We start from the raw sequence: 25168 nt of genomic DNA on the forward strand, positions 1-25168 counted from the left end.
ATATATTGTTTTACCTTTTGTAGCTACAGTGATGCCTTACATCCCATATATATCTGAATGTATAATGTTAGTAATCTTCATTTTGTTCTACTATCTACATGCAGAACATCTCAAAACACCCAGATAGAAAAGAAAAAACAAACCGACAGAAGTGTAACACAGCTGCAAATAAACACTGCTCAAGATAAAAACAAACAGTACAATACATCAAACCAAACCTCGATGAAGCAGCAAGATATGAAAATGAGTTTTACAGTTGTTGTTTAAAAACATCCCAATTTAGACATTTCAGTGCCTGTGGAAAAGAGTGTGCTCCAATGAAATGTAACTACATACACAGAAGCAATAATCTGTACAGTTCATAGCTTCAGTCACAGACAGTATTGGCATTGTCCATCTCCAGCAAAGGTATTCATTATTATTAGTAAAAATGACCTTAATCTCTTCTATGTTTATGCTTGGGGCACTATCTGATTTCCGAGAAGGTGGTAATTAAGATGCTTATTAAGGTGTATATTATAAGATGCAGGGTGTTATGTACAAATAGAGGGGTTATGAATATAGAAATAATAAATATCTTGAAACGGGTCTGCTGCTCTGAAATCAGTATCTATTGAGGACCTGCATTTGTGTTTTGTTTTTTTAAAAACCACAGCTTAAGCTTTAAAACACAAAGCATCAAGTAAAAGCAAAGGTCTGCTTCTGAGTGCCAGTGTTGCATGTCGTAATCTTTGCAAAAGAGAAAGGCTTTTCGCTCGTTTTTTTCCACTGTCTTAACATGGTTTCATAAAGTTCGCTGGAATTGATTTGGAGCACAAATAAATAGCGGAGACCCACACAGCTTCCTTGCAAGCCCCCTTTCCCAGAGCACCATCTGTGAAAACTAGTGCTCAGACAACCACCGCAGAAGGGCCGAAACTTCATTCAGCCTCGGACCACTCTCTGCCGGGCTTGAGCCCGCTGAAGCTAGAGCACTGTGTTGGTGTTATAAACCAATGCAAAGGGCCATCATAGCTCCTGTGGAAAAAAAGGTAAAGACTGGGGTCCAAGACATAAACTCGAAACACTCTGCAGTTGCACAAGCCTCCTGCCACAGATTGTAGATGGGATAGTGTTGTTCAATGTGTCCCTGACACTACGCAGCTCAATTTAGTGTTTTTCGGAAACTGAATTTCATACCACGTGCCTGCCTGAGACTTTTCCACTGATCAGAACTTACGAAACCAGTAAACGTCCTCCTAAACATGAGCCTTCTGCAGAAAGAAAGCTCACAAACCTCTGAATTTCACAGCAGTTGGCAAAATAGGTCAAACAGACAAAATGCGAGTTCTGAACACAGGGTGATAGGAATTGAGTGAAGTCAACTGCCTATTATGCATATAATCTGTACGAAGCGGTTATCTATAGATTTGATGACATGAATTTGCCATCCCACAGTCTATAACAAGGCGTTGAGTGGTTTTTACTAACATACTTTACAATGTAAAATTCTGCTGTTCTATAGTTTCTTCGTCTGGAGAAGACATGCACCTGTATTAGGAGAATCATGCATGCAAGCAAAGTATTTATCAATCTTTTTTCTGAGCATATTTTGTAACACAGCCTCGCCCCCAAAAAACTCCGTATTAAGTTTAAAGACCCTTCAGCTGTAGTCAATATTTTCCACTACTCTTAGGCCTAAGGCACATTATTATAATAGGAAAAACACTTGCCAAAAAAAACAAAAGGGGAGTGAAATGTTTCCTGACTCTTAACAGCAGTTTAAATCTTTGAAGGCCGGTCTTTAAGGATGCTTCCATCCTTGTTCTGGGCTCAAAACCTATAGCCCTGCCAGCGGCTCACTGGGCACCGCCCTGAGAGGGGCAGGCCCAGCTCGTGACCCTGCTTGCGCTTTGTCCTTGGGGTGAGACGCAGGCTGTACGGCGACGGACTCGCCCTCTTTGGAAGCAAAACGGGCAGAGTGACGGGCGCGCGGTCAGTGGCCGTACCTCCTTCGCTGTGGCCCTTGCTCTGGATGTACACGTGGCACCTCTCCTTGTGCTCCTCCAGGGAGCTGCGCTGCTTGTAGCTCCTCCCACAGTAGTTGCACTTGTACGGCTTCTCCACTGCAAAACCAATCCAACAACCAACCAGACAAGTTAATAATCCCACACTGAAAACACAGAAAGTGACAGTAATTCACAGCGCCTGCTGTTATATACGTAGACCATCTGTCTTGAATACATCTGTTAAGAAAAACACAGCTGTTATATCATAATTTGAATGAACTGGTCAGCAACACTACAGTTCGATGTTCTTTCTTTGGAAAGGATGTGCCTAAGACCTATTCAAAGTATCACATACAGTACCATATTGTACTATTTAATGACTATTACCAGTCAAATCCCTGCCATGGACTTTCTGCTGTGTAAAAAGGTTTTAATCCAGGACAGGTCTGACTAAGCAGAGCTTTCCTGCTTCCTACTAGTCTGACTCAAGATAGTCCTTATGTGAAGATTCGTTGCGATTTGTACAAACTGGCTAACATCAGTCGATTTCATCAGTTTTGTCTTTTTGTAGCAGTGTATTGCAACACTTGTTTTCTTTTTTGCACTTTCACAATGTGAATCATTTGATTGGCACATTATGGAAAACAACATGCTGTTAGTAAAAACATTAATCAACTCCCCAGCCTTTGTAAGATATATACATGGTATAGATTTTCTTCTTTCCAATTTCCACTTGAGCCTGGTTTGGCTCTTTAAAATACAATAAGCTGTAGGTGTTAAAAAGTGCCAGACTTCACACTCAGGTAAGGATAAAAAGTACAAGGGTACATGTTCCTTTACTTTACATGATATTTTCAAAATCCTGATTATATTACATTTTTCTCAAATGATTTATTTTAAACATTATAAGGGCATATCTTACTCTTAAAAACAAAATGTATTCTTAAAACTTTGAGAGAAAATGGAAAACTTGGGTGGGATAGACATTGAATTCAAAATGCGGCTGAAACACAGGGTTCGACAAAATATATTCGTTAAAAACAAAAAAATAAAGAGAGCTGAAGATGAGTAAGACTCCACCCTTAGGAGAGCTAAGGGCATGGCTTTCCCTCCAATGCTGGAGATAATGACGATGCACTTAAAAAAGCTGTTTGTATTGTAACGTGTGATGTATAATCTGACTTGTGATAAGTCAAGTTTGCCGTACCTGCCCCCTCTGCTCACAGATGAGTCACCGAGTCAGGTTATGTGGTGTGAAAAGATGTGGTTCTCTGTGACATAACGACACCAGACAGCAATCACTGCGACCATGCTGCCGCTGTCCACACACGAGAGGGCAGGTGAGTGGCTAACAGGAGTCCTCTCCAGCTTCGGCCGGGCCGGGGGCTAGGGGTGCCAGCCGCACCACTCACCGATTCACACTTACAGGCACACTTGCACCGGTGAGCACGTTTCACACCGTAGTCACAGGTTTCTCATTGACGAGCGCGATCACAAGTACTGATACCGGCAAGTTTCTTGCATCGGGAATAAAAAAAAAATAAGTATCACTTCTCTGAAATGATACAAATGCTGATGGATCTGAGATAAGAAGAGAATGAAATGCTCCAAAAAAATCAGCTGAGGTTTTAACTGGATTACCATTGAAGTTTTGAAATGAATACGTCTCGGTCATGGAGTCATGCATCAGAGTCTTGAAACAAACGTGTGTTGGCAAGAGCTGATGCCTCACTGCTCCAGGATCCTGAGCTCTGCTCTGGCCTCAGGCGTCTGTCTCTCTCACACGTTTTCCCCATGATCACATGGGTTTTCACCAGGTGCTCTGGTTTCATCCCACCTTCGCTCGCCTATGCTGTTCGTCACTTCCGTCCCGCTGTGGACTGGCCTCCCGTCAAGGGCGAGAGCCACCCTCTGCTCTCTGGCCCAGTTCACACCTTGTGCTTCCAGGAGACAAGATGCTGTAACCCTGAACAGTGGAAGCACAGCTTTCAGGTACCACATGGATGGACCTGCTCCTGCTAGACATGGTCCTTCAAAGCAATGCTGAGTTCTCAAGTACCCATAGACAAGGTTTAATCACATTGCACAGATGGCATCTTTAAAGTTAGGAGATCTGCTGGATCAGTTTTAGAACTAGCTTTTGGGAAAGCATTTCAGGTTTTTTACCAAGATTAACATGCTTTGCTCCACAATTCTTTTTTAATTATTTCCATTTCAACCACTGCTTCTCTAGGACAAGTGTGGGTGGTGGCAACGTTACCACTGGGCACAAGACTGGCCCACCCTGGTCATGGGAGAGAGGTGGTCAGCAGCACATACTGCCTCATAGATCCAGGGTCCAGTGCCACGTTCTGGGGTGGGGCGCCATGCTCTTCCTATGTTTGCTTGGGTTTTCACCAGGCATTCCCCCCTCCTCTCAAAAACATTCCATTTCGTGTTGACTAGCTACTCTGATATTTTCCTTTCTACTGGTGGTGGGGTTCAGATATTTCATGTTTGGTGTCCTGTGTCTCTAACTGGAAGTCTGTTCCCAGTACTACCAGTCAGAGGGGGGCACAGCCTAGGCGATAAGATGCACAAGTTGCACAGATTTCTCTCCTCTGCAGCCCTTCTGATTCCTCTGATGCTCAGCAGTAGGTCTCCTCCCACATGGGGAAAATTAGATTACTCTGCCAGTCTGGTCAACAGAGACCCAGGCTGAGCTCAGTAGAAAAATGCTGACAGACACCATTGTGCTGCTGGTGGAACTCTCCTTGCTCCAGAAGGTGATTCTGCACATGAGCAGAAAGCAAGTCAAGATAATGTTTAAAGAATGGAGCAACATAAAGCAGAGAAAGATACTGCTACGAATACTGCACCATCATGGACAGTACTGAGACAGGTTGTTGAAGGCAGATCCCAGTAATAACCCCAAGAAAATGGATTGAATGTATAATTGGTAGTTGCATCAATAAATTGGGTTGAAAATTTCATCCATTTTCTTTTCCTATATTATATGTGTTGCCTCCAAGTACTCAGGACTCCCTACTGTTGCAGGACCTTTGCAAACCTCTTGTTTTCTTCACTCCCCCTTCCTCCTCTCCCCTCCTCGGTCACTCGTGTGGGTGAATCTCAGAATCTGAGTCTATTACCGGCAGCCAGTCTTCACAGATAAAAAAACAACACCTAAAGCTGGTGAAGCCCAACTTCATCTTGTGTTTTTGGCCATTCGAGGGCACATCAGATGGAACCACACTTGCAGAATCAGACAAACAACACACCAGCTACACCAGTGTTGGGTTTTGGTCCTTGTTTTTGCGATCAGCGTTCGTTGAACCACGAAGTGCATAGCGAAACCTGAGACATTAGTGAAGGGGAAATGTTGCTTTAAGAACAATAAAAACAGAACTTTTAGCTATATTGTAACTTTCTGTTTTTAAAGGAAGCCTGTTTTATGACATCAGCTATGTGTCATAGTCCATAGATGAAAATGAATGAAATACAGGAACAAGATGAAAGAAAATTCTATACTTTTATCTTAAGGAAAGAAAGCTCAGAATATGACTACCCGGTAGAAGAGACTATCTTTTTTTCTTAACTGATTACAAATGCATGATAAAATCTTGCGATAAAAATGTCTTCAGCACTGCAACTCATACTGAAAATATTGGTGGAATCACAGTTCTCTGCAGATACATGTAGATGGGGATAGAAGTACTAGCAGCCACCCAAGAAAGGAGTAAAAAGATCAAAGCCATGATTTTTAAAAGCACTGTCTGATATTATGTAAGTCAACCACTAAGACTACACTAACACAGTTTCCAGCCACACAGCAAAAAACATCTTCTGACCTGACTCTGAGCAGAGATGGCTAACTGAATTTTGAGATACAATCTGCATACACACCTTTGTCTAGACAGGTACATTTCATAAACACTTTCCTGGTATTTTCTCTTACTTTTATGCTTTCCAAAGATTAACTGTTATGTTTTTATTGTGTTCCAGGCAAAAGCCTATATTGGTACAAAGGAGATCTTAACTTAAAAAATAAGACCTGCACACTTCTTAACTGATGGGAAGTTGATGGACAAAGAGAAGTCAATACATGTCTTCAACATAAAACTTCCGAGAAAAGCTGCTACCATTCTTCTGCTTTTATGAACTCTCTCCTTAAGTGTCAGAGAAGGACAGCTGCAAGATCGTATCTGCAACAAAAGAGTGATAGTTTTATCATCTGCTACTGTAGCTACAGTAGATATTATACTTTAAGCCTCTCACTGCAGCTTCTCAAAGATAATCATCAAAATTTGACTGGTCAAGTTCTCAAGATTCTGCAGGTTCTTGAAGTCGAGAGGCCTGTGTGGTAATACAAGTTCATTCTTTATTTGTTAGCAGTTGGACATGTATTATCAACTCTCCCTCTAACCTCACAGCAGAAAAACTGTCCGTTAAACAAAGACCATGTGGACTGTGACTTTTACAATAAACTGCGATTTTAACTTCAATAATAAGCAGAAGACACAGCGGCACCAAACCACAGCGCAATGCAAAATCACATTTTCACATTTTTTAAATAACTTATCTGAGGTAACTTGCAACATACAATTAGGGCTCTGAAGAACCTGAAACCAGAATTCACTCATGTAAAACTCTATTCATGATTGAACCTGCAAATGTTTTAAAGAAACTCTTTCTGAAAGTATCAATGCAATCAACAAATGGATATACATGACGTCTGAGTCCCAGAAAGCAAACAGGAAAATGAGTGGTGGGCTGAAAGGAGAAGGAGAAGGAGAAGGACGCTCATGCACACCTGGAGAGGCACCACAGCTACAGCCCTGGGTGTTTCTGAGTCGCACACTGATGTAGGGGCCTGCCAGGGGGCGGCGGACCGGGCCCAGCCGAGCGGGCCCCGGGCGTGTGCGGGTGGAGGTGTCGGGCGCGCGGGGCGGCGGGGGAGGGTTACCTGAGTGCGTGCGGAGGTGCCCGCTCAAGGCGTCCCGCCGACGGCAGGCGTAGCTGCACATGTGACACTTGAAGGGCTTCTCCCCGGAGTGCAGCTTGATGTGGCGCAGCAGGTTCCCCTTCTGCGTGAAGGAGGCGCCGCACTGCGTGCAGTGGAACGGGCGCTCCCCTGAAACGCCAGACACGGGACGCGGGTCAGCCGCGGCGGTGCGTGCTGGGCGCTCGAGCACCGCGCTGGCGCTTCTTTAGTCTTACAGGGTGCCCGATCCCTGTTTTCACATCCTTGCAAATGTTCACCATAGCAAATTTATGAAACAAAATATTCTATTCACATCATTGTTTACCCTGTTTCTGCAAATGGATGCCCATGTTTTTAAAGCTTACAGTAAATCAGTAAAAAACAGTAAATCATGGTACAGTAAATCATTCCTTAGAGACATCTGCTCTGGTAGATCATGGTGTTCCTAGGTGCTACAGACGGTAAAGCAAACCACGGTGAAAGGAGATCCATAGTAAACGATGGAGTGAACTAAGAGACTCCAGTCTGGTTCAAGCACTACGGAGAAGCTGCGCCTCCTCCACTGTTACTGTGAGTAGGGGCTCTGTACAGCGGAGGAGCTGAGGGTCAGAAGCAGTCTGCTCTGTGGAGACAAGCTGAGCTCACAGAACACTGCGGAGGAAAGCAGCCCTGGGGTTCACTCTTGCGCTCGGACAGGGGGGAGGCAAGCAGGGCCAGAGAGCCGCCGCAGACAGGGACGACTGCTCGGGCGCTTACCAGTGTGACTGCGCTTGTGCACCAGCAGCACGTTGAGGCTGACGCAGGCCAGGCCGCAGATGTCGCAGCTCAGCTTCCCGCTGCCGGCCCGCGAGCCCAGGTAGGAGCCGGCCGAACCGTCCGCGGGCGAGTTCTCGTACCGCGCGTAATCCAGGGGGGAGAGATACTGGTCCGCGTCCGCCTCCTCGCGGCACTCCCCCCCTTCCTCGCTCCTGACGTACTCCTCCTCCCGCTCGTTCTTCACCTGGACCTCAGCTGGGGAGGGGGCAAACGACAACAACACAAGGACACATGAAAAGAGGAAGCGAGAAGGAGGAAAACACACACACACACACACACACACACACACACAGCAGTTACGCCCTGGCACTTTCCAGGAGGTACAGGGAGTTGCATTCCCTGCCGAGAGCCGAGGGGACCAGCGGCACGGGCCCACCGCGCCTCTGGCGGTTACAGGCACCGTGTCGGGGACAGGGCCGGCCCCGGGAGGTGTGAACGCAACCAGAAGCGGCTGCTCGGCGTCTCTACAGGGCCGTGACAACCGCAGCGGCTGGCCAGAAACCGTCGCACTTCAACCTCTCTGTTGCTTACTCTGCAACACCTCGGAGTCGCAAGTGTGAGAAAAGCTTTCCGCGCAGCTTTAATGGAAAATTAGTCAGGGGACCACATTGATATAGTGCTTTGTCATCCCCAGCAAGAACTCCTGGGTGTTTCATTAATTTCTGCTTCTGGCTGTTTTCTCTCTCCTGCCCTCAGCGGCGCTGCGCCTCGAGGCATGTGCTGCAGGAGGCGTTCCTGCCCTGCGCACACACCCGTCCGCACGCGCGGGACACAGCCCTCACCGCACTGCTTCTGCTCTTGCCTGACACGCCCTGGCACACACACGGCAATTAGAAAGACTGTTACTGAGACAAGAAAAAAAACGGCCAGGGATTTTTTTCTTTTGGCTTTGTCTTTTTTTTATAGCTCGCAGACTTGAATGCAGAGATATCAACGCAGACCGCACAGACCCGGTGGTTTCAAGGAGGTGTCAACTGAGTCGCTAACAAAGAAAATGGGCACGTTCTGCACATGGAGCTTCACTGCACTGGTGTCACAGCTGTTGTCTTGGCCAATAGACAGCCATTAGGAACACTATACAAATATATAGACATCAAAAATGTGAATACAATACATGTATACGTAACACATACACGGCTGGGGACACGAACGTCCACAAGACAATTAATTCCAAATGTCCTACTGAAAGATGTAATTTATATCTGTTCAGTTTTATAATAAAACAAATTGCTGCTATGGCTTTCTTTTAACCAAAATTAAAAATAAAACTTGGTTACATTTTTCAACAATCTCTATTTGCACTCCTCTATGTGTGGAGTCTCTCTCATTCAGTGTGCTTCACTGCCCTGGGCGCTTTCACTAACTCAGTTCTGCTGCGTACCCAAGACGGAGGGAAAATAGCTTACACATGAGGTCAACACACACACACACACACACACACACACACACACACACACACACACACACACACACACACACTCTCAATGAGAACAAGAAGTTTAATTTGATTTTTAACCTTTGGATACTGGTACCCACGCAAGAGTTGCTAAACCAGTGATGTCTACCCAGCCTGTAGCGAGCCTGTGCGCTCAACATGCCTTCGTTTCAGAAAGTAATACAGAGTTCCAATACAGCGGATAACTCCTTCAGCATTTTCAGGACTGCAGGAAGCCCCTGAATCCGTGACGTAAAAGTGTAACCACTGCTGTTGCAAATACTGTACAGGACCATGCAGAGGCGCACTCCGGGCTGAGAAGCAGAAAGAAGGAGAAGGACGCTCACGCGTCACCTGAAGAGGCTCCACAGCTGAAACTCTGGGCGTTTCTTTCAGCCACACACTTATGTGGCTGGAGCATCAGTCTCTTCACAACTGTATTCTACCTATGGGTTGCTGTGAATACAATTATCTGTACTGCAATAAGTAAGCTGCTTGCGCATTTAGTTTAAATCTGCAAGTTATAAGATTTTGGTAGGATTTCTGACAGTTAAAAGCATTTAATACACAAGCAGTAATTTACATTGTACCATGTACATGATGTAAATGGGGTCTGAACACCAGTAATAACAATACTGTTAATGTAAGCTTTCTATTCCTCGTATTTTTCTACTTGTGGATTGTGTATAAATACAAGTGTGACTAATAGCTGAAGACACCATTTTGACGGTTTTATCGCAGATGAATAAAATGAAAACCTGTACAAGTGTGGGCAATAAACGCACATTCAGCCATTATTAAAAAAGGCAATTATTCTGGGCAAGAGCCACAGTGAGCTTATTCCCAAAGCATAAAAACAAATTATGGGATACACTCCACTGCACCCCACACACGGACAGTTTAGAGATGCTAATTAACCAATTAAAGGTGGGAGGACACTGGAGGATCCTGGGGAGTCATGGAAGTGTGGAACAGGAAGCTTGGGTGAGGGGAGCAAGTCACGCCCAGCAGAACCGTCCCCTGTTCACCTCACAAGAAAGCTGCTGTAACCCTAGCAGCATGGGGACAGGTGTTGTCCTGCTGGGGTGTTGAAACATCAGGACTGAAGGACAGGAAGCAGGAGAGCGGACAGGACTGGACTGATGTAGCACCAGGGAGGCAGGCTGCCAGCAATCACTACCAGTGGAGTTCTATAGCAACCAGATAATCCCGCCCAGACAATCACAGTAGAATTGACTTCGAAGACCCAGGGTTTGGGCATACACACACCACATATTAAGATGTACTCTCCGTCTTCTTGTTCTTATCAATTCTAAAACTAAAAAAAAAAATACTTTGCAAAATATTTCTTATACAATACATGTGTGCTCCAAGACCGTGAGAGAGTAAGAAAAATAAAAGCACCCCAAAACACCTAAAGAAAGCTACAGAGAGAAGGAGCTTCTGCAGGGCCAAAGAGAAAATGCAGATGGATATATAAACAGCTGCAGCTTGTCCAATTTGTCTACAGCCAGATTTTCATAAGAAACTAGAATAAAAAAATTGCTCAACAAACCCAAAATATCTGAGAAGGGGGGCTCCTTCCTGAGTTGTGCTAGGTCTTCCAAAGCAGCTCGCCCACCCCTATGAGAATTCACGACTCAGCGTCACCCCAGCACCACCATCTCCACCGCAAACCCCGAAACCCCAGAAATGCACAGGCAATAAGAGCTAAACAGCCCCCCTGGCCCCTCCAGGAGCCCCCCGTGCTCCCCGGATCTCATCCTCACACAGAGTGCCGCGACAAACCACGCAGACTGCAAGCTGTCTGTCTCTATAATCATTTTATTGTTTTATTCTGCGTCTGGTTTGAGGTTTTTCTTTTACCTTGGCCTGATAAAGGTCAAAGATATGAGCATAACATTGTGAAACAGGGCTGGAGGAGTGGGCTGCAGCTGAAGACAAACCTTCTGCACATTACTACACAGATACACAGACACGCATGTGCAGAGGTCACACATCTGCAACGCGATCAAGCGTGGCAAACAGCAGACACGGAATGGGTATGATGCATGAAAACCCCTGGACAATTGGTTTACGACTGTGTTACAAATTTGTTCTTGCAGATATCCTGAGGTTATGGTAGTATGTGCATCTGTACTTCAGCTTTCCCAGAGTTCGTCATTAAGAATGATCATTTTCATGTGCAGAATTGACTTCAAAGAGCCTGGCTTCGAGACTACACACTTCACACAATACGCTGTGTTCTCCGTCTTCTTGCTCTTGTTAATTCTAAAACTAAAACTTTGAACAATACTGAATTACTCATCAGTAGATTTTTCTTACAAATGGATTGTGAAAAAATAAATGGAAAGTTCTGAATCATGTAACAAGGCTTTCAGTTTCACATTTCGTATATGGTGACTGATGGTGACTGATTGACTCGTAGAGGTTTAATTTGAGGGGTGAGCACAGGCAAAGCATTTACATCTGACTACACTGACACAAAACACAGGCGTGTTTTTGTTGAAATAAGAACAAGACAAAGGTACTGCATGCTCCTGAACTGGAATAATGACTTCAACCATGAACTGCATGATTCTAGGGATAATTCCCCACTTTACACTTGTAAGTGGCTACGCTGAATTGGAAAGCAGAAGGTTTAAACAGAAGTCAGTGCAATTATTTAGCAAAGCCAGAGAGAACAGGAACAAGTCAGTCAATAAAATCAGCTAACTGGAATTCAATGAACCCAGAAAGGCCAAAATAAACACAAGATAAACAGTTATTCTTTCGGCTGTTTGTGTGCATGATGTCATTTGACAGGTATCGTGCAGAGACAGACGCCAACAACAAAATGTGCTTCTCAGTCTTTGAGTGTTTTCATCTGGATGGCTTCAAAACCCCGGCGGGGGGCCTGCAGCAGGGGATTCTGAGTGCTCAGACAAGACCCCCTGCCCTCCAGGTGAGGGTTCGTCCGCCTTGCGATATGAAAAGAAGAACAACAAAGGCAAAGAGCACAGCCGAGGCGCGAGCGGCGCTCCTCTAACGGAAACTGCAGCCGGGGGGCTCAAAGGCTGCCAAAGGAAGAGGGCGCTCGTCAGAGAGCCCCTCGCGGAGCTATCGTGCCGTCATCTGGCCTGCGGGGGGAGAGGGTTAGGGGCTGCACACCTGCAGACACACCTGCGGGGACAGAGCAGGAGGACATCTCCCCAGCCTCCCAGGCTCTCCCTGCTGCCTCTCTCTCTCACCTTCGGCACTGTTTGACGCCTTCAATGGCCTTCGCTACGCCAGAGGTAATATTTCTATTTCATTTTTTCTGCTGTTTACAACACACGGGCCTAGATGCTTTAAATAGGATTCCTTTAGCTGAATTATTTCTTGTCATTTGTTTGAAGTCATCTGTTGCAGCTAGTCACATTTTTGTGTGTTCTTTGCAATGGTAAACCTTGGGTATCAGCTCCTCCCCTATGCCACCTAAAACTCTAAGACTCCAAAGATGATCCAGCTCAATTGCAGCACCCCGGGATAACGCTTCCCCTTTGTGTTTTGAGCAGAGAGGAGATTAAGAGCCTTTGCCCCGTACTCAGAGACCGAATGCAGCAGCAGGACACTGCGGCTCGGAAAACAGAACCATAAACCAGTTTCAACTACAGCACCTCATTTCACTTTCCATGGCAGAATCCGAAGCAACATTTTCAAAATGCAAAAGCACCCCATAAAACCGGAAGGGTCACTCATGAGGGTCCGCAGTCCGAAGGAAACTGCATGCAAGAAGATTTCCTCGCGAGTGCCACTGCAGTACTGATGAAAAGTCTGAAAGGCCTACCCCCTGTAAGAGCTTCAATCGGCCACCTCGCCATGTCCGTGGGATTGGGGAGACTATGGAAAACGGGACCTGATCTGGGCTGCTAAGGCACTGGCCCCAGCAGGCTGGGGGTTAATGAGCGGCACTCTGCTGATGCAAGACAGCATCCTCCCCACCAAGAGATGGGGTTAGCTCTGGGCTCGGGAGATGCGAGGCTCTGATAAAGGCGCACTTCCTTTCGAGGCACGAAACAGCGCGAGCTGTGAGCAGTGCCGCTGGAACCTCAGCTAGCACCATGGCAGGGCTTCAGCACTCCCATTGCACTCCAGCCCGAAACACACACAGCCCCCCTTCCTCCCCCCTCCCCAGCACCCCCACCGACCCTCCCCCGGCGCGCGAGCTTCTCAACACCATCCAGAAACCACAGCGTGGTTAGAAAACGCGTGAAGAGCTGCAAAAACAACTTGTGCGCGCACACACACACACACGAAGAGAGAGAGCTGAAGTGTGATGGAAACTGTAACAAAAAGCATCAGAAGTCCCTTTTAAATATAGTCCAGGGCCACAATGCCCCCATTTACAAGAATGACTCGCGCCATCTCTAGAGCTGCACCCTCGGTCCCGCGGATTTCTGATCGACTGTGCCTGCGGGCCCTGCAAATGTTCCGCGGGTTTAAGTAGAAAAACTGGGTTTTTTTTTTTCAGAGCGATCCTGTTTCCACCACCATGGTTTGAATATAATAGTAATCATTGAAAGGTGTTAACCTACAGAAGTGACTATTGTGGCCAGGGCAATTAATTTTTTACCTGCCTCTTCAGAAAGGTCGCTGGGGGAGTTCAGTTCATGTCGAGGAAAGGTCGCACCTGTGTCAAAAGATGTGAAAGCCATCCCAAAAAAACAGCCTGACAGAAACAAAGGGATTTTCCACGACTAAAAGTGGTCTGTTTGCAGGTCGCTGGGTCTGGCTGAGCAGAACGAAAATGAAAAGGGTATTTATTGATTCATTTTTATTCACTCGTGTGTGTTAATTTTCATCATATAATCTTCACCTTCTGGGAAATCATAAATACACCGCTCATGCGTGAACACCTTGTGCTAGAGAAACCCCTTCACTGAGCTAAGACAGAGGTGTGCTGAACAGAGATAGCGTGTAAGATGTGGGTGAAGTATGACTGGAACTGTAGCATTTACTGCTTTTGAAATGGTAAAAAAAATACACACACTTAAGATATTTATAAAGTCAGACAGAATAGCTTGTCTGCTAAGTTTCCTTCTTTCGTCAATCCGTTTTCCGTTTTTCTTGCTCTCAAGGGGAACTTCTAGCAAAAATTATTCTGATATTCGCTACCTTGTGTGGTTAACCTTAAAATACCAATTCAAGTGGGTGGGCAATTATTTTGTTTACAGGGGTTAGATTGAATTCATATGTTTTAAGAACGCATCGATGTTACACAAATAAAGAAAGGATATGACAAAACAGAAGGAGATGAAGGACAAGAAAAGGGCACCCCAGCAGTACCTTCTGTACAGTGTTATGCCTAAATGCTCAGTAAATGCTCAGAGTGCATCCCCAAGGAGAGACAGAGAGGCCGTGTTTACCCGAGACAGACATCACCCTGTAGTGTCTGCAATGGTTTTGGAAACTTTATCAATGAATTCAACAGCTCGCTCAAATCTAACTTTATATCAAGAAGAACTGACTTAATGCAATCACACAGGGCACTCTTCTTGATCCTGTTCTTTTGCGTTTCCTTGTGTCACTACTGTATGAAATACTTCTATGGTAACAGTTAGGTATGGTATCGGTTTCTATTATTTATGCTGATGACACCCAGATTTATGTTTGCACGAAACCGGACATTAATCAAACACTATCTGCCTTGTCAAACCGCTTATATTACATTATGTGAAAAACTGGATGCAAAATATTTTTTTAAGTCTCAGCTCTAGCAGGACCAATGTTATGCTGATTGGCTATCACCTCTGCAACTGTGCAAATTTTGTTTTGATGGTGTAGGAATCATTTTAAGCAAGCAGGAATATATATTTGCAGCATTGCAAAGATGTATGTTTTTATTGTCAGAACATTGCTCATATCTCATCGAGTGCGAGCCAGCCTGATAAGTAGAAGTTGATTTTCTAGGCTTCATTACAGTAATGTTGTTCTTGCAAGTACATACAGTACAAACATCTTCTTAAGTTGCAGTACAATATGTTCAGAACTGCTTGGAGCTAAACTGAAATATAAAAGCATGAGCACACTGTCTCCCTGTTGATTTCCCAATAAAATTCAAAACACTGCTGCTCACCTTTAAAGGCTTGAACAGCCTGGCACCAGACTACATCAGTGATCTGCTAACACTTGCCCTGGCTCTTGGACTCTTCAGACTTCTTTTGGTTTCCTGTATGAGGCACCGAACCCCTGGGGGACCATGTTCTGCTGCTCCAGGACTATAGGTTGATCTCCCACCCCCAGAGCAGATCTTGCAAATCAGTCTGCATTTTTAAAATTCAATTTAACACACTTCTTATTAATTTGGCTCAGTTTATTGTACTAGATGTTTCTAATGTTTTTGCTATTTCTTCCTTTTATAAGTATATATATTTTATAAGTGCTTTCAGAGATGATGCATTTTGAAAGGCGCTCTATAAAATAAAGGATTACCAAGTTGTCTGCACTGTGTCACATAATGATCCTTTAATCATGTGTGAGACTGAATAGATCAATCACAGCAGCTAAGGATTCTGCAGTGAAAGAAAAGATCAATCACAGCGCCCTGTAATCAGACATCCCCTCTTGGGGAGCTGCTGCCTCGACAGTCTGCTGCAGAGCAGGCTGGGAGCAGGCCCTGGCTCCCAGCCTGCAGTCTCAGCACCAACCCACAGGAAGCATGAGAGACAGCGAAAGGAAACCCTGGGACTAGTGTGAAAAATAAGTGTTTTTTTGTCATTTTCCCATCCGGCTGTGCTGTGATCATGAGCCTGTGGAGGCACGCTGCTGCAGGTATTTTTGAACATGGCTGCGGAAACCAGCTCAGAGTGCACACAGACCCCATTAAAAGCAGGCCATCTGCACTGATCCAGCCCGAGCTGCCCCAGTACCCCCACCAGACACTCCAGTGAACAGGACTCTGAATGCCTAGCAGGCTGGTCCAGTTCCATGTTTTGCGGGAAGCTTTAGTCTTTTATTTAAGACCGTCCACTACAAGGTAAATGGTTCTCATCAGCTCCGTTAGTTTTGCACAAACAAAGCAAACGTGACTATTTAACACACTGCTGTTGTGCTTCACCAGCACTGTTTGCTATTTGTCAGGGCTCATGGTTCATGATGCCTGGAAAGAGTCAAATCGCTGTGCAATGGGAAAACTCAGTACTGCAGAAAAGTACAGCGGCGAGATAGCAAGGGGTCCTGTATTTCACCCAGAAGAGTGGTCGGTGCCCTGGTGAATGTGACCTAAGACATTCCAGAGGGGTCCTTACCTGCCAATTATCCAATTTTACAGACCAACTGTAGCAGCCAATGCACTAGAGGTGCACCAGAGGTGCTTTAGGAGACTGAACACGGTTTATTGCTAGCCTTTGTTTAGGGTAATAAATTAAACATCAATGACTCAGCATACATCCACAAATTTCTTTTGTGGCAAAGAACCTTTCTTTGATTTAGAAAATAATTGCTTTTTTCATTTAAGACAGAACAATCAGTAAGTCGATTCATCTCTCACAATCTGTTGTGAAGGGATGACTTTTTTTTTTTCTGCGCCCAGGTGTGCAAGAGGTGTCTTCACCAGCAACTGTGAACACTACGTATTCCACAGAGCGTTTTTCAGAGGTCTTTTATTTTCATATCAGAAGAGTCTGCATGACTTGCCCCAACTGATAACACAGCTGTGACAGGATTATTATCTGCTCAGGAATCCCCCAGAGACTCCGGGGAGCAGGTTTGTGCTGAGAGCCTGCGTGTCTGCACACCGCTTTAGGTACCACACCTGGGTCAGCGTCTGCATCAGTGGCTGAGGGGTCAGCGCAGTCGCCCTCCGTCTCTTGCTCTGAGGTCTCGCCCTCCTCGTGCTCCTCTTGGGTGCGCTGGATAGACAAATCTGTGCCAACTGTCGGACTGTCTGCTGGAACATGAACCACAATTAGCTTTATCCATCCGCCAAATGGGAAAAAGAAAGCCAAATGGTCAAACCACAGTGGTATTTTAAAATGGTGCTGCTGATAGTGCACTGGAATGTAGTTAAGAGGAGTCACTAATGTTTCTTACCAATACTATTCCGTTTGAGGTCTTATGATATTTAATGTGTGTTGCACACAGTTAATTAACCAACTTTGTGAACTCTGGTCTGCAGTCTCGTTGGAAGATCAGTGAGCCATGCTGCTGCACAGATACAGGGATACAGGGAGATGAAGAGTGGGTTTGCTGCTTGGATCTACACTGGTGCTGATGAGGAAGGTTAGTAGACCGCGGCCAAGATGCCCTCCTAGAGTACTTACAATGAAGAGGACACATTAAAAGAGCTTGCAGAAACACTCTAAACTATGAAATCTGACTGGGTACCTGAGAGAATATCTGAACGCCTCCAGACATTCCTCTCAGTTGTGAAGTCATTGTAGCTACCCGTGCAGGTCAAATAAGGGTGCTCCAATGAGATGAGATCAGTTTAAATATAGAACAAATGTATTGAAAGAAAGAAGGGTGAAAGGCTATACAGCTCCCATTTTAAATGTCACTGTGGTTTAGCTTGGCTAACACAGAGCAGAAGGCAAGAAAGATTAAAAGAAATCATAGTAAGACCCAACACAAGCCAGGGTAAAAAAACAGAAAACTTTGAACTGAGCAGAGAAAACTTCCTTCAGGAAATGTTACTATATTAAACCCAAGGTATAAGTTAATAAATTAGTTTTGTAGTGTGAAGAAAGCATGTGGTTATCGTGTTTTGTATGTAGAATTTCTCCTACTCTGCTCCGCATTCAATTGTGGGCATTTGTATTATTTCAGACATCAACAGGAGGTACCTAGAAATGGTTGTTTTGGAGATTCCCATGTAAAAATCTACAATCCAGTATGGTCGGACTGCGATTTTAAAAAATCTTATTAATGTGAAAAAGACAGGTTTAAGCAACAGTTAACTTTAATTAAATTACACTATAATTTAAATACTTAAGCTAGTTATTTTATATTTTATACAAAGGTATAGAAGTAAAAGTCCTGATATTGAATTGCAAAAACAACCTTTCATTTTAATGTGTGCATTTAAGGATCAAACAATTGATTTCTCTGGGATGCAAAGACTTCAATTATAGTTCATTTTGCACTGGGGACTGACAGGGTCAAAGAATTGAACCTTTTAGTCCTGAACAGAGAATTCAGAATCAACAGTGAAAAGCAAACCGATGGACCCCAGTGCACACTAAAGAAAAGTACAAAACTACTTCTTTATGCAAAGAATTCTGGGGTCTAGAACAGACTTTCCAGCCAAGTTACCGGTTTCCTTGGATCAATTCAATCAATACTAGAAGCCAAATTAACGAAAGAGGGCTAATGGGCTCCTCCCATCTGTCACCTATGTAAAAACAAGAGCCTGTTTAGGACTCACGACAAGGCCCTGGGGCTCCAGCTCCCCCGCGCCCCTGAGCTGGAAGAAGCAGGCAGGAAATGGAGGGCTGCACCAAGGCCCCCCCACTTACGCCACGTTGTCTGTGGCCAGTGAGGCCGAGCCACCCAGAAGAGCAGGTGACCCGGTCTCTTACGCAGACAGAGGGAAATCACACCGGCGAATCGCGCGGACGTACCTGCCACAGGCGCCTGCTCCTGTGATTCGCCCGATTCCATGTTCACGGAGGCCGTGGTGGAGTTCTCTTCTAGGACACAAACACAAAAGCAGGAGACTCGTGAGATGAACGGATGACAGACCCTCGGCAATAATAAACGAGCACCCCGTCTTCCTCACCCAGACCCTCGGTACCTCTAAAACAGATTTCCTGGCACCCCATGGGGTAAACACCAGCCAGGGTCAGGCCCTGCTTCTCCCACTAGGCCAAGGAGAGTCTAACTGCCCAGTGTTCCTCTGCGCCGCGAGACACCCCTCTCGACACACCCACACGTTCGGATACAGGAGGAAATCCAGAAAGACGGGACATTTGAATGACTGTAACGCTCTTCTAAATCAATTCCATCTTATGTGCACTGCAAAAACTTTCTTCTCTTTTTCAAACTACTATTTACAATACAATTTGTTTAGAACTATTTAATTATGAGGAAAACACAGAAGGCCGAAAATACAGAAAATCCGAGGAAGAAAACAAGAACCTTCACAGGAATAAACAAACCTCTTAACGGCAGTCTCTAGGTACGTGAATATGCACACGCACACTGCTAACTCGTCTTCCACGATGTACTACAGACACCGATGTCCAAGTGCTGGCAGTTCAGGGCCACATTTCCAGGGCAGAAAAGATGCACAACTGGGGAGGAGGTGTGTGTTGCCAGCTTTCAGCTGTCTTTGAACACACAATCTCACTTTCTGCTAAGTTTTGTTCTTCAGCACCTGTACTGAAATGGTTGGGCGACATCCTCAGATCCATTAGCTACTAATTACCCAACAGCACAGACAGGCCAAAAGGTCTCCTCTTGAGTGTAATCTTTCTTGTGTTGTTATGTTGTAGAGCAGTGCTTCCCAGTTCTGGTCCTGGTGAACCACTCGCCTGTTGGCTTTTGTTCCAGCTGAGCCTCCAGTCACATAAACAAACCCTTCATTGACTTACTGATTATGAGATCAATCTGAACTGTTTGTTCCCAGCTCTTAAACATGCTGGAGCTTTATTTATTTCATTACAAAATGACTTATTTGGTAAGTGAATTAAAATCCCAGACTTGTGACTGGAAACAAAATGTATATATTCAATTGAAGCAACTTCTTAGCTCAAGCAAGGACTCAGTGATCTAATGAAGGCGGGTTGGAATGCAGTAGGTGTGTGGGGCACCAGGTACAGGACTTGAAACCCCTGCTTGTAGAGAATGAAAATATCATTCTCTCTCCAAGCCTCTGTCTAGGTTGTGCTTCCAAATCTTCCAATAAGCTTACACCCAAAGAAGGCTCAACAGCCGAAACGTTGTTTTCTTTCTTCTCTTTTCAGCATGGAATAAACCTATTACTTGTTCCAAATATATACAGTATAGACTTATACACATATGAACACTGAACACACAAAGACACACAAAAGTATAAACATACGTATCTACACTTTACTATATAGTAACCCTATATAGGTTTCCTGATGATTGCTCCTTCCACACCATCTATTAAATAAATCCCTTATGAGAAATACAGACCTTGAGAGAAGTGATACAGGAGTGATACCTGAGCAAACAAAATCTACTGCTGCTGCTGCTATCGACAAAACAACAAACATGCTCCCGGCACCCAACTCAAAATCCTATCTTCATTAAAAAAATGCAAAGAAATACACCAGTTCACAGCTCTTAGTCACCTCTTTTGAACTTTCGTGCATCAAAGGCAAGGAAAAAACCAATCCTAAAAAGTATTCGGTGCTGAAGCAATGGTATAAATTGTCGGGCCCTATGGTGTGTAGGAGGCAGCCGCTAACCACTACTTGTGCTTCGCCAGGATTACTTAACCTCAGTAAATAAGTTGAGCTTTTTTCCCTCAACAGAACTGTGGAAACAAAGAGCTGTGATCTCATCTTACTGCTCTGGCACAATTGCACAATGCTTCTGACAGATGACTCTGTTTGAACGTGAGTCTCGGCCTTTTAAGTAGGTTATATCAAAAGCAGGTCACACTTGAAACCGTATTGTCACGGTCATACGAACTGGCACCCTCCAAATGAGGGAGGGAAAGTTTTCGAAAGTGTACTTATTGACAATGAGGTTTCTTCCACCTTTACTGAAAATCCCTGGTTTTGGTGGAGTTATAACATTGTAGATATAAACTGCACTCTTTAATCAGAGAACTGCAAATCCTAATTACCACTTGCTTAAGTAAATGGGTATTCAATAATCTAACTTCAGCCTATCACTATCAAATAAGTGCTGGAAGATGCTATGCATTAAAGTCAGCCAGTTATAAGCACTGCCTTCTAGTTCCTTCACCAGCAACGAGGTACACAACACACTGTAAGAGAGAAATCAGCTGTATAGGCTTGGGAGCTGCTTTGGAATAATGAGGTTTTAAATCTACTAAATTCAAGATTTGTTTCACTCAGGGGACACCTGTTGTGCAAAAAGAACACAAACTAAACTATAAATGGCTATAAAAAAGACGCAGAAGCATTCAAAAGGGTTTCAACTGGGCAGGAAAATCGGTCTGTAAAAAACAAAACAGTCATACTGCCAAAATCAATTTGGAACAATGAACAGTACGGCCCTTTCAGAAGTTTAACAGAGCTACCGGGTCGAGCGAGGCATGGAGAGACCCCACTCTCCACTGCCGCCAGCAGCACTAGGAATGTGCTGCAGTGTTGATTTGAGTCAGGTTTTCCTGAAACCCTGAAGGCGCAGCAGTGCCTACTGCGAAACAGACCTTCAAACACGAGTGGAAACCACGAGCAGAAAAACAAATTTAGGACGGGAAACAGGAGGCACTTCATTACAACAGGGGTCATGGGATAAATCGCACAGCTGCGCTGCTGAAACTAGCCACTGGGATCCATGCAGAAACAGGTGGACCAGACGGAGGAGCGACAAATCGAGCACGAGGAACCGACTGGAGCCCTGCTCATCTCTTACGACCCTCCCTGCAACAGTAACAGAACCATCGCTCTTTTTCCGTTTTTTTTTTTCTCTCTGCTTTTCGGACATTCACATGTGCTCAGAACGTTCGGGCTGGAAAAAACAGGTGGGAACTCCAAACACTAACACGCCAACCTGCAGTTCAGATTTAACCCTGTGATGGCATAAACCACCCACGCACAAACTAATTACAGTGCATCTGGAAAATCAGTGTAAACTCCAGAAAGAATAGGAGTGTAAGTGTCACAGGGGGGCTGTGCTGCCTCTCACAGTTTTGCCCACTCTTTCCCCACACACAGAGACTTTCAAGAGCACTGTATTTCGGTTAGAAAGTGGGAGTGTGGTCACCAGTCTTCTCATGCAGAGAGTTCTAACTGCCTGGGAGTTGTTAGCATGTGCACACACAACCATGAAGAGCAGCGATTCACACATCATGTTCACGAGAATTCACACCCCCCTTCACACGAGAAAACTTTGCCACCTTTTCCATGAAGTACTGAACGCCACTTAGCAGGCCAGAGGGCAATGCACTGCACCGAGCTACAGCACAGAGCATCAACCTGGCTCGACAGCTGATTTACTTGCATATTATGCATGCATATTATATCAACATACTTCACTATATATATATACACACACACGCAGGCACAAAATGCTTCAAAATGCTCTCTGCAAGATATTCCAGGAGCCTTAACAGTGCAAAACAAGATTTCAAAGACAGAAATCTCAAACTCGGATGACACTGCTCCCCAACTATTGGATTGGATAGAAAAACAAACACAGGAAATCATTATGGGACTGAAGAGGTTCATCAACATAAGAATGACATAAACTGTCACTGTGAACGGGTTTAGTACATCCGAAGACTCCGGAGCATTCCTTCTCAGCGCGGGCTGCACACATGAAAATAACCAGCGGCCTGCACTCAGAACTGGGACTCGAGGTTATTTTTTAAGGGCAGTTCCGGCCACAGCACATAGCGCAGACCCTCCCTTCACAGTTGACATGCACGTCTTGCAGGTCACTCCCATCACCAGCCCTTCCGGCCGGTTCGTTCACTTGCACTGCGCGACTCCCCCCGTCTTTTCTGCTGCTGCCGCGGCTGGAGCTGTGTGGGACTGCAATGGCTGCCCTCTCAGAGGCGCGAGTGTAGCCCGGGGCCTGAACGCCTCCGGCAGTAACGGGGCAGAACTACTTTCCGCCGTGGGCTGGCGCGATGCTGGGGGAGGCGGTAGGTGGAGGCCCGGGAGCCCGCGGCCGCTGGCTGCAGCCTGTGCCGTTTTCACGCAGTGTACCTGCGGGCCGGGACGAGCTATAAATACCGCGCATCAGAAACACCGACGGCTCCCGCAGCGCCCACTCGGAACCGCGCGCCCACCGGAGCGGGCCGGGGCTCCACGGGCGCGTGCTGGAAATTACTCGCAATGCGCACGCGCTGAAAACCCGAAGAAACACCGCACGCCGAGCTGTGAAAAAGCCTCGACTGTCAAGCCTCCACACACATACACGCACACCAGAGCTTCGCAGGGCGCCCCGCACACGCTTTGTCGTTCTTTAACAAGCGAGCAGACACGCGCGCGTCCTGATGTGCTCCAGCACAGCCCCGACAGCGCGCGGCCAGCCTCCCGGCACTGGGCACAAACCGGACGTGTCGGGCACAGGCCGCCGAAGGTCTCGGTGCTCCAGACCCGACAAGGGCGAATAGGGCTGTCGTGGGGACGCCACGGGGCCGGGACTGGACTTGTCATTCTGCGATTGCACAATTCCGTTGCCTTGTGTGTTTAACCCAAGAGGTTATTCACAGTGCATGCAAGATGACACGAAAGGTCTAAAAACCGGGGGAACCGGCAAATAAGCAACACGTCTGCCCCCGTATGCTTTCAGACTTTGTCAAGAGGTTTTTTTTTAGTTGCAGAAAACCAATGAAAGGCCTTTCCCTCACACCCGGGCTGGACAGGACACACACGCGTCTCCCCAGCTCAGAATTCACCGTGTTCACGGGAAACAAAGCTTTAGGTTTTTTTTAGCTTCAGGTTAAAACGTTGCTGGACAATGAAAACTGCGGTGCACTGCGATTTCAGAACAAGTTTCACCTGCGGCTCGACAGAAGTGATACTGTAAAGTGCCGCACCGGCTGACCCGAAGGCCGGTGAGCACAGTCGAGCCGGACCGGAACCCGACCCAGAGAGTCCACAGCCTCCAGGCAGAAAAGTTCAATCCTTCCTTCTCAGCAGCCAGTTTCTCTACCTGCTGTGTCAAATAAATCCAGGTGCCGCTTAATCGAGATGCCCTGCCCGCTTTCTCGTTCGGATCACCCCACACACCTCTGCAGATGTATTTTTGTGAGAACGTTTCAACAGTTGTACAAGAACTGCGGCAGGCGAAACCCCGCATCAGCTGGAACAGACGACCGGTGAACCGACTGCCCGACTCGCTCATGTTCACTGCAGCTGCGGCCGGGTACAACGGACTTCTCTCCGTCAGCTGCGTATTATTCCGACTTGACCCTCCCGGGACGTCCCGTGGGCTGAGGGCTCTCTCCGACCCCCGTCCCGCTGGGACGCGGAGAGCTTCCTGATCAGAGCGATCGCCTATCGATACGTGCGTCACATGCTTGCATTAACAGACACTTATTAGCCATCTTCCCTGTTGGGTTTCACATGTGCCACAGAGTCTAGGTGCAGAAACAGTAATTTACGATCAAAGTCTGAGTAATTTACAGTAAAATCATTCCAACCTCTAAAAAAAAAATGCAAATTAAACATCAAACCCCATAACTCACACCCTCCTTCCCCTTTATCATCTTGACTTCATGAGAAAGAAGACTCCTGTGCTTTTTTCGGGATGACTAACCACTTTCTGATACACTTGATCTGACACACTGGCGGCTATCACAGAAGCACAAAGCCGAGTCTTCGCCGACTTTAGATGTAAGGGAAGGGTGATCCTCTCCAGTGAGCAAGATCCAGGTGGTCGCATTAAAATAAAATAAAAACACGGCAGGGATGAAAATCGAAGAAGTTGCCGAACGCAAGCTACCCGTCCAATGCGCACACCTGTTCTTTTCGCGATCAAACACAATCCACCTGTCGCGCCATCCCTCGCCAGCAAACCGGCTGACATCCAGTCTCTCAAGACTCTCCTACCCGCACCGGGAAATTGTAACACAATCTAATGTCATCAGAATTTTGTTTTATTTAAAAAGGGGGGATCAATAAGGGTTTTCTAACCTTTTGCCCCCCAAGTACTACTCAATTCCCAAGAAATATCAGCGTCTAACATTCAAAAATAAAACACCGGACCTCTGTTTCCTGCCCTAGTGTGCCCAGCTGTCGTGTAAATTGATTATTTAAGCGCAGTCCGCCGGGGCTCCACACTCGGTACGAGGGATGCGGCGCCCCCGGGACCAGAGGCAGGGGTCCGCCA

The 25168-nt window shown here is 45.9% G+C and overlaps 1 protein-coding gene and 1 long non-coding RNA gene across 7 annotated transcripts in view; one reads left to right on the top strand and one right to left on the bottom strand.

Moving 5' to 3' along the window:
- Nucleotides 1-25168, bottom strand: part of LOC148638845 (zinc finger protein Aiolos-like) — a 42599-nt gene that overhangs the window by 17155 nt on the left and 276 nt on the right. The window contains exons 1-6 of one of the 6 annotated variants that reach the window (XM_088623156.1): nucleotides 24799-25025; nucleotides 18784-18852; nucleotides 16977-17108; nucleotides 7708-7962; nucleotides 6934-7101; nucleotides 1989-2105 (exon numbers count right to left, since the gene is read on the bottom strand). In XM_088623156.1, coding sequence (XP_088479282.1) covers nucleotides 1989-2105; nucleotides 6934-7101; nucleotides 7708-7962; nucleotides 16977-17108; nucleotides 18784-18852; nucleotides 24799-24865 — 808 coding nt within the window. In that variant the 5' untranslated portion in view covers nucleotides 24866-25025. Of the gene's footprint in view, nucleotides 1-1988; nucleotides 2106-6933; nucleotides 7102-7707; nucleotides 7963-16976; nucleotides 17112-18783; nucleotides 18853-19320; nucleotides 22826-24798; nucleotides 25026-25168 lie in introns of those variants that run through there. The other 5 variants (XM_088623155.1, XM_088623161.1, XM_088623160.1 and 2 more) reach the window with 5 other exon arrangements.
- LOC148638846 (uncharacterized) lies at nucleotides 11734-17909 on the top strand. Its single transcript, XR_015931011.1, has 2 exons — nucleotides 11734-12477; nucleotides 17340-17909. It is a non-coding gene; the product is annotated as an uncharacterized LOC148638846 (long non-coding RNA).

This window comes from Lepisosteus platostomus, chromosome 28 (genome assembly GCF_059453375.1).
Source record: "Lepisosteus platostomus isolate fLepPlt1 chromosome 28, fLepPlt1.hap1, whole genome shotgun sequence".
In the NCBI taxonomy this organism is placed as follows: Eukaryota; Metazoa; Chordata; class Actinopteri; order Semionotiformes; family Lepisosteidae; genus Lepisosteus; species Lepisosteus platostomus.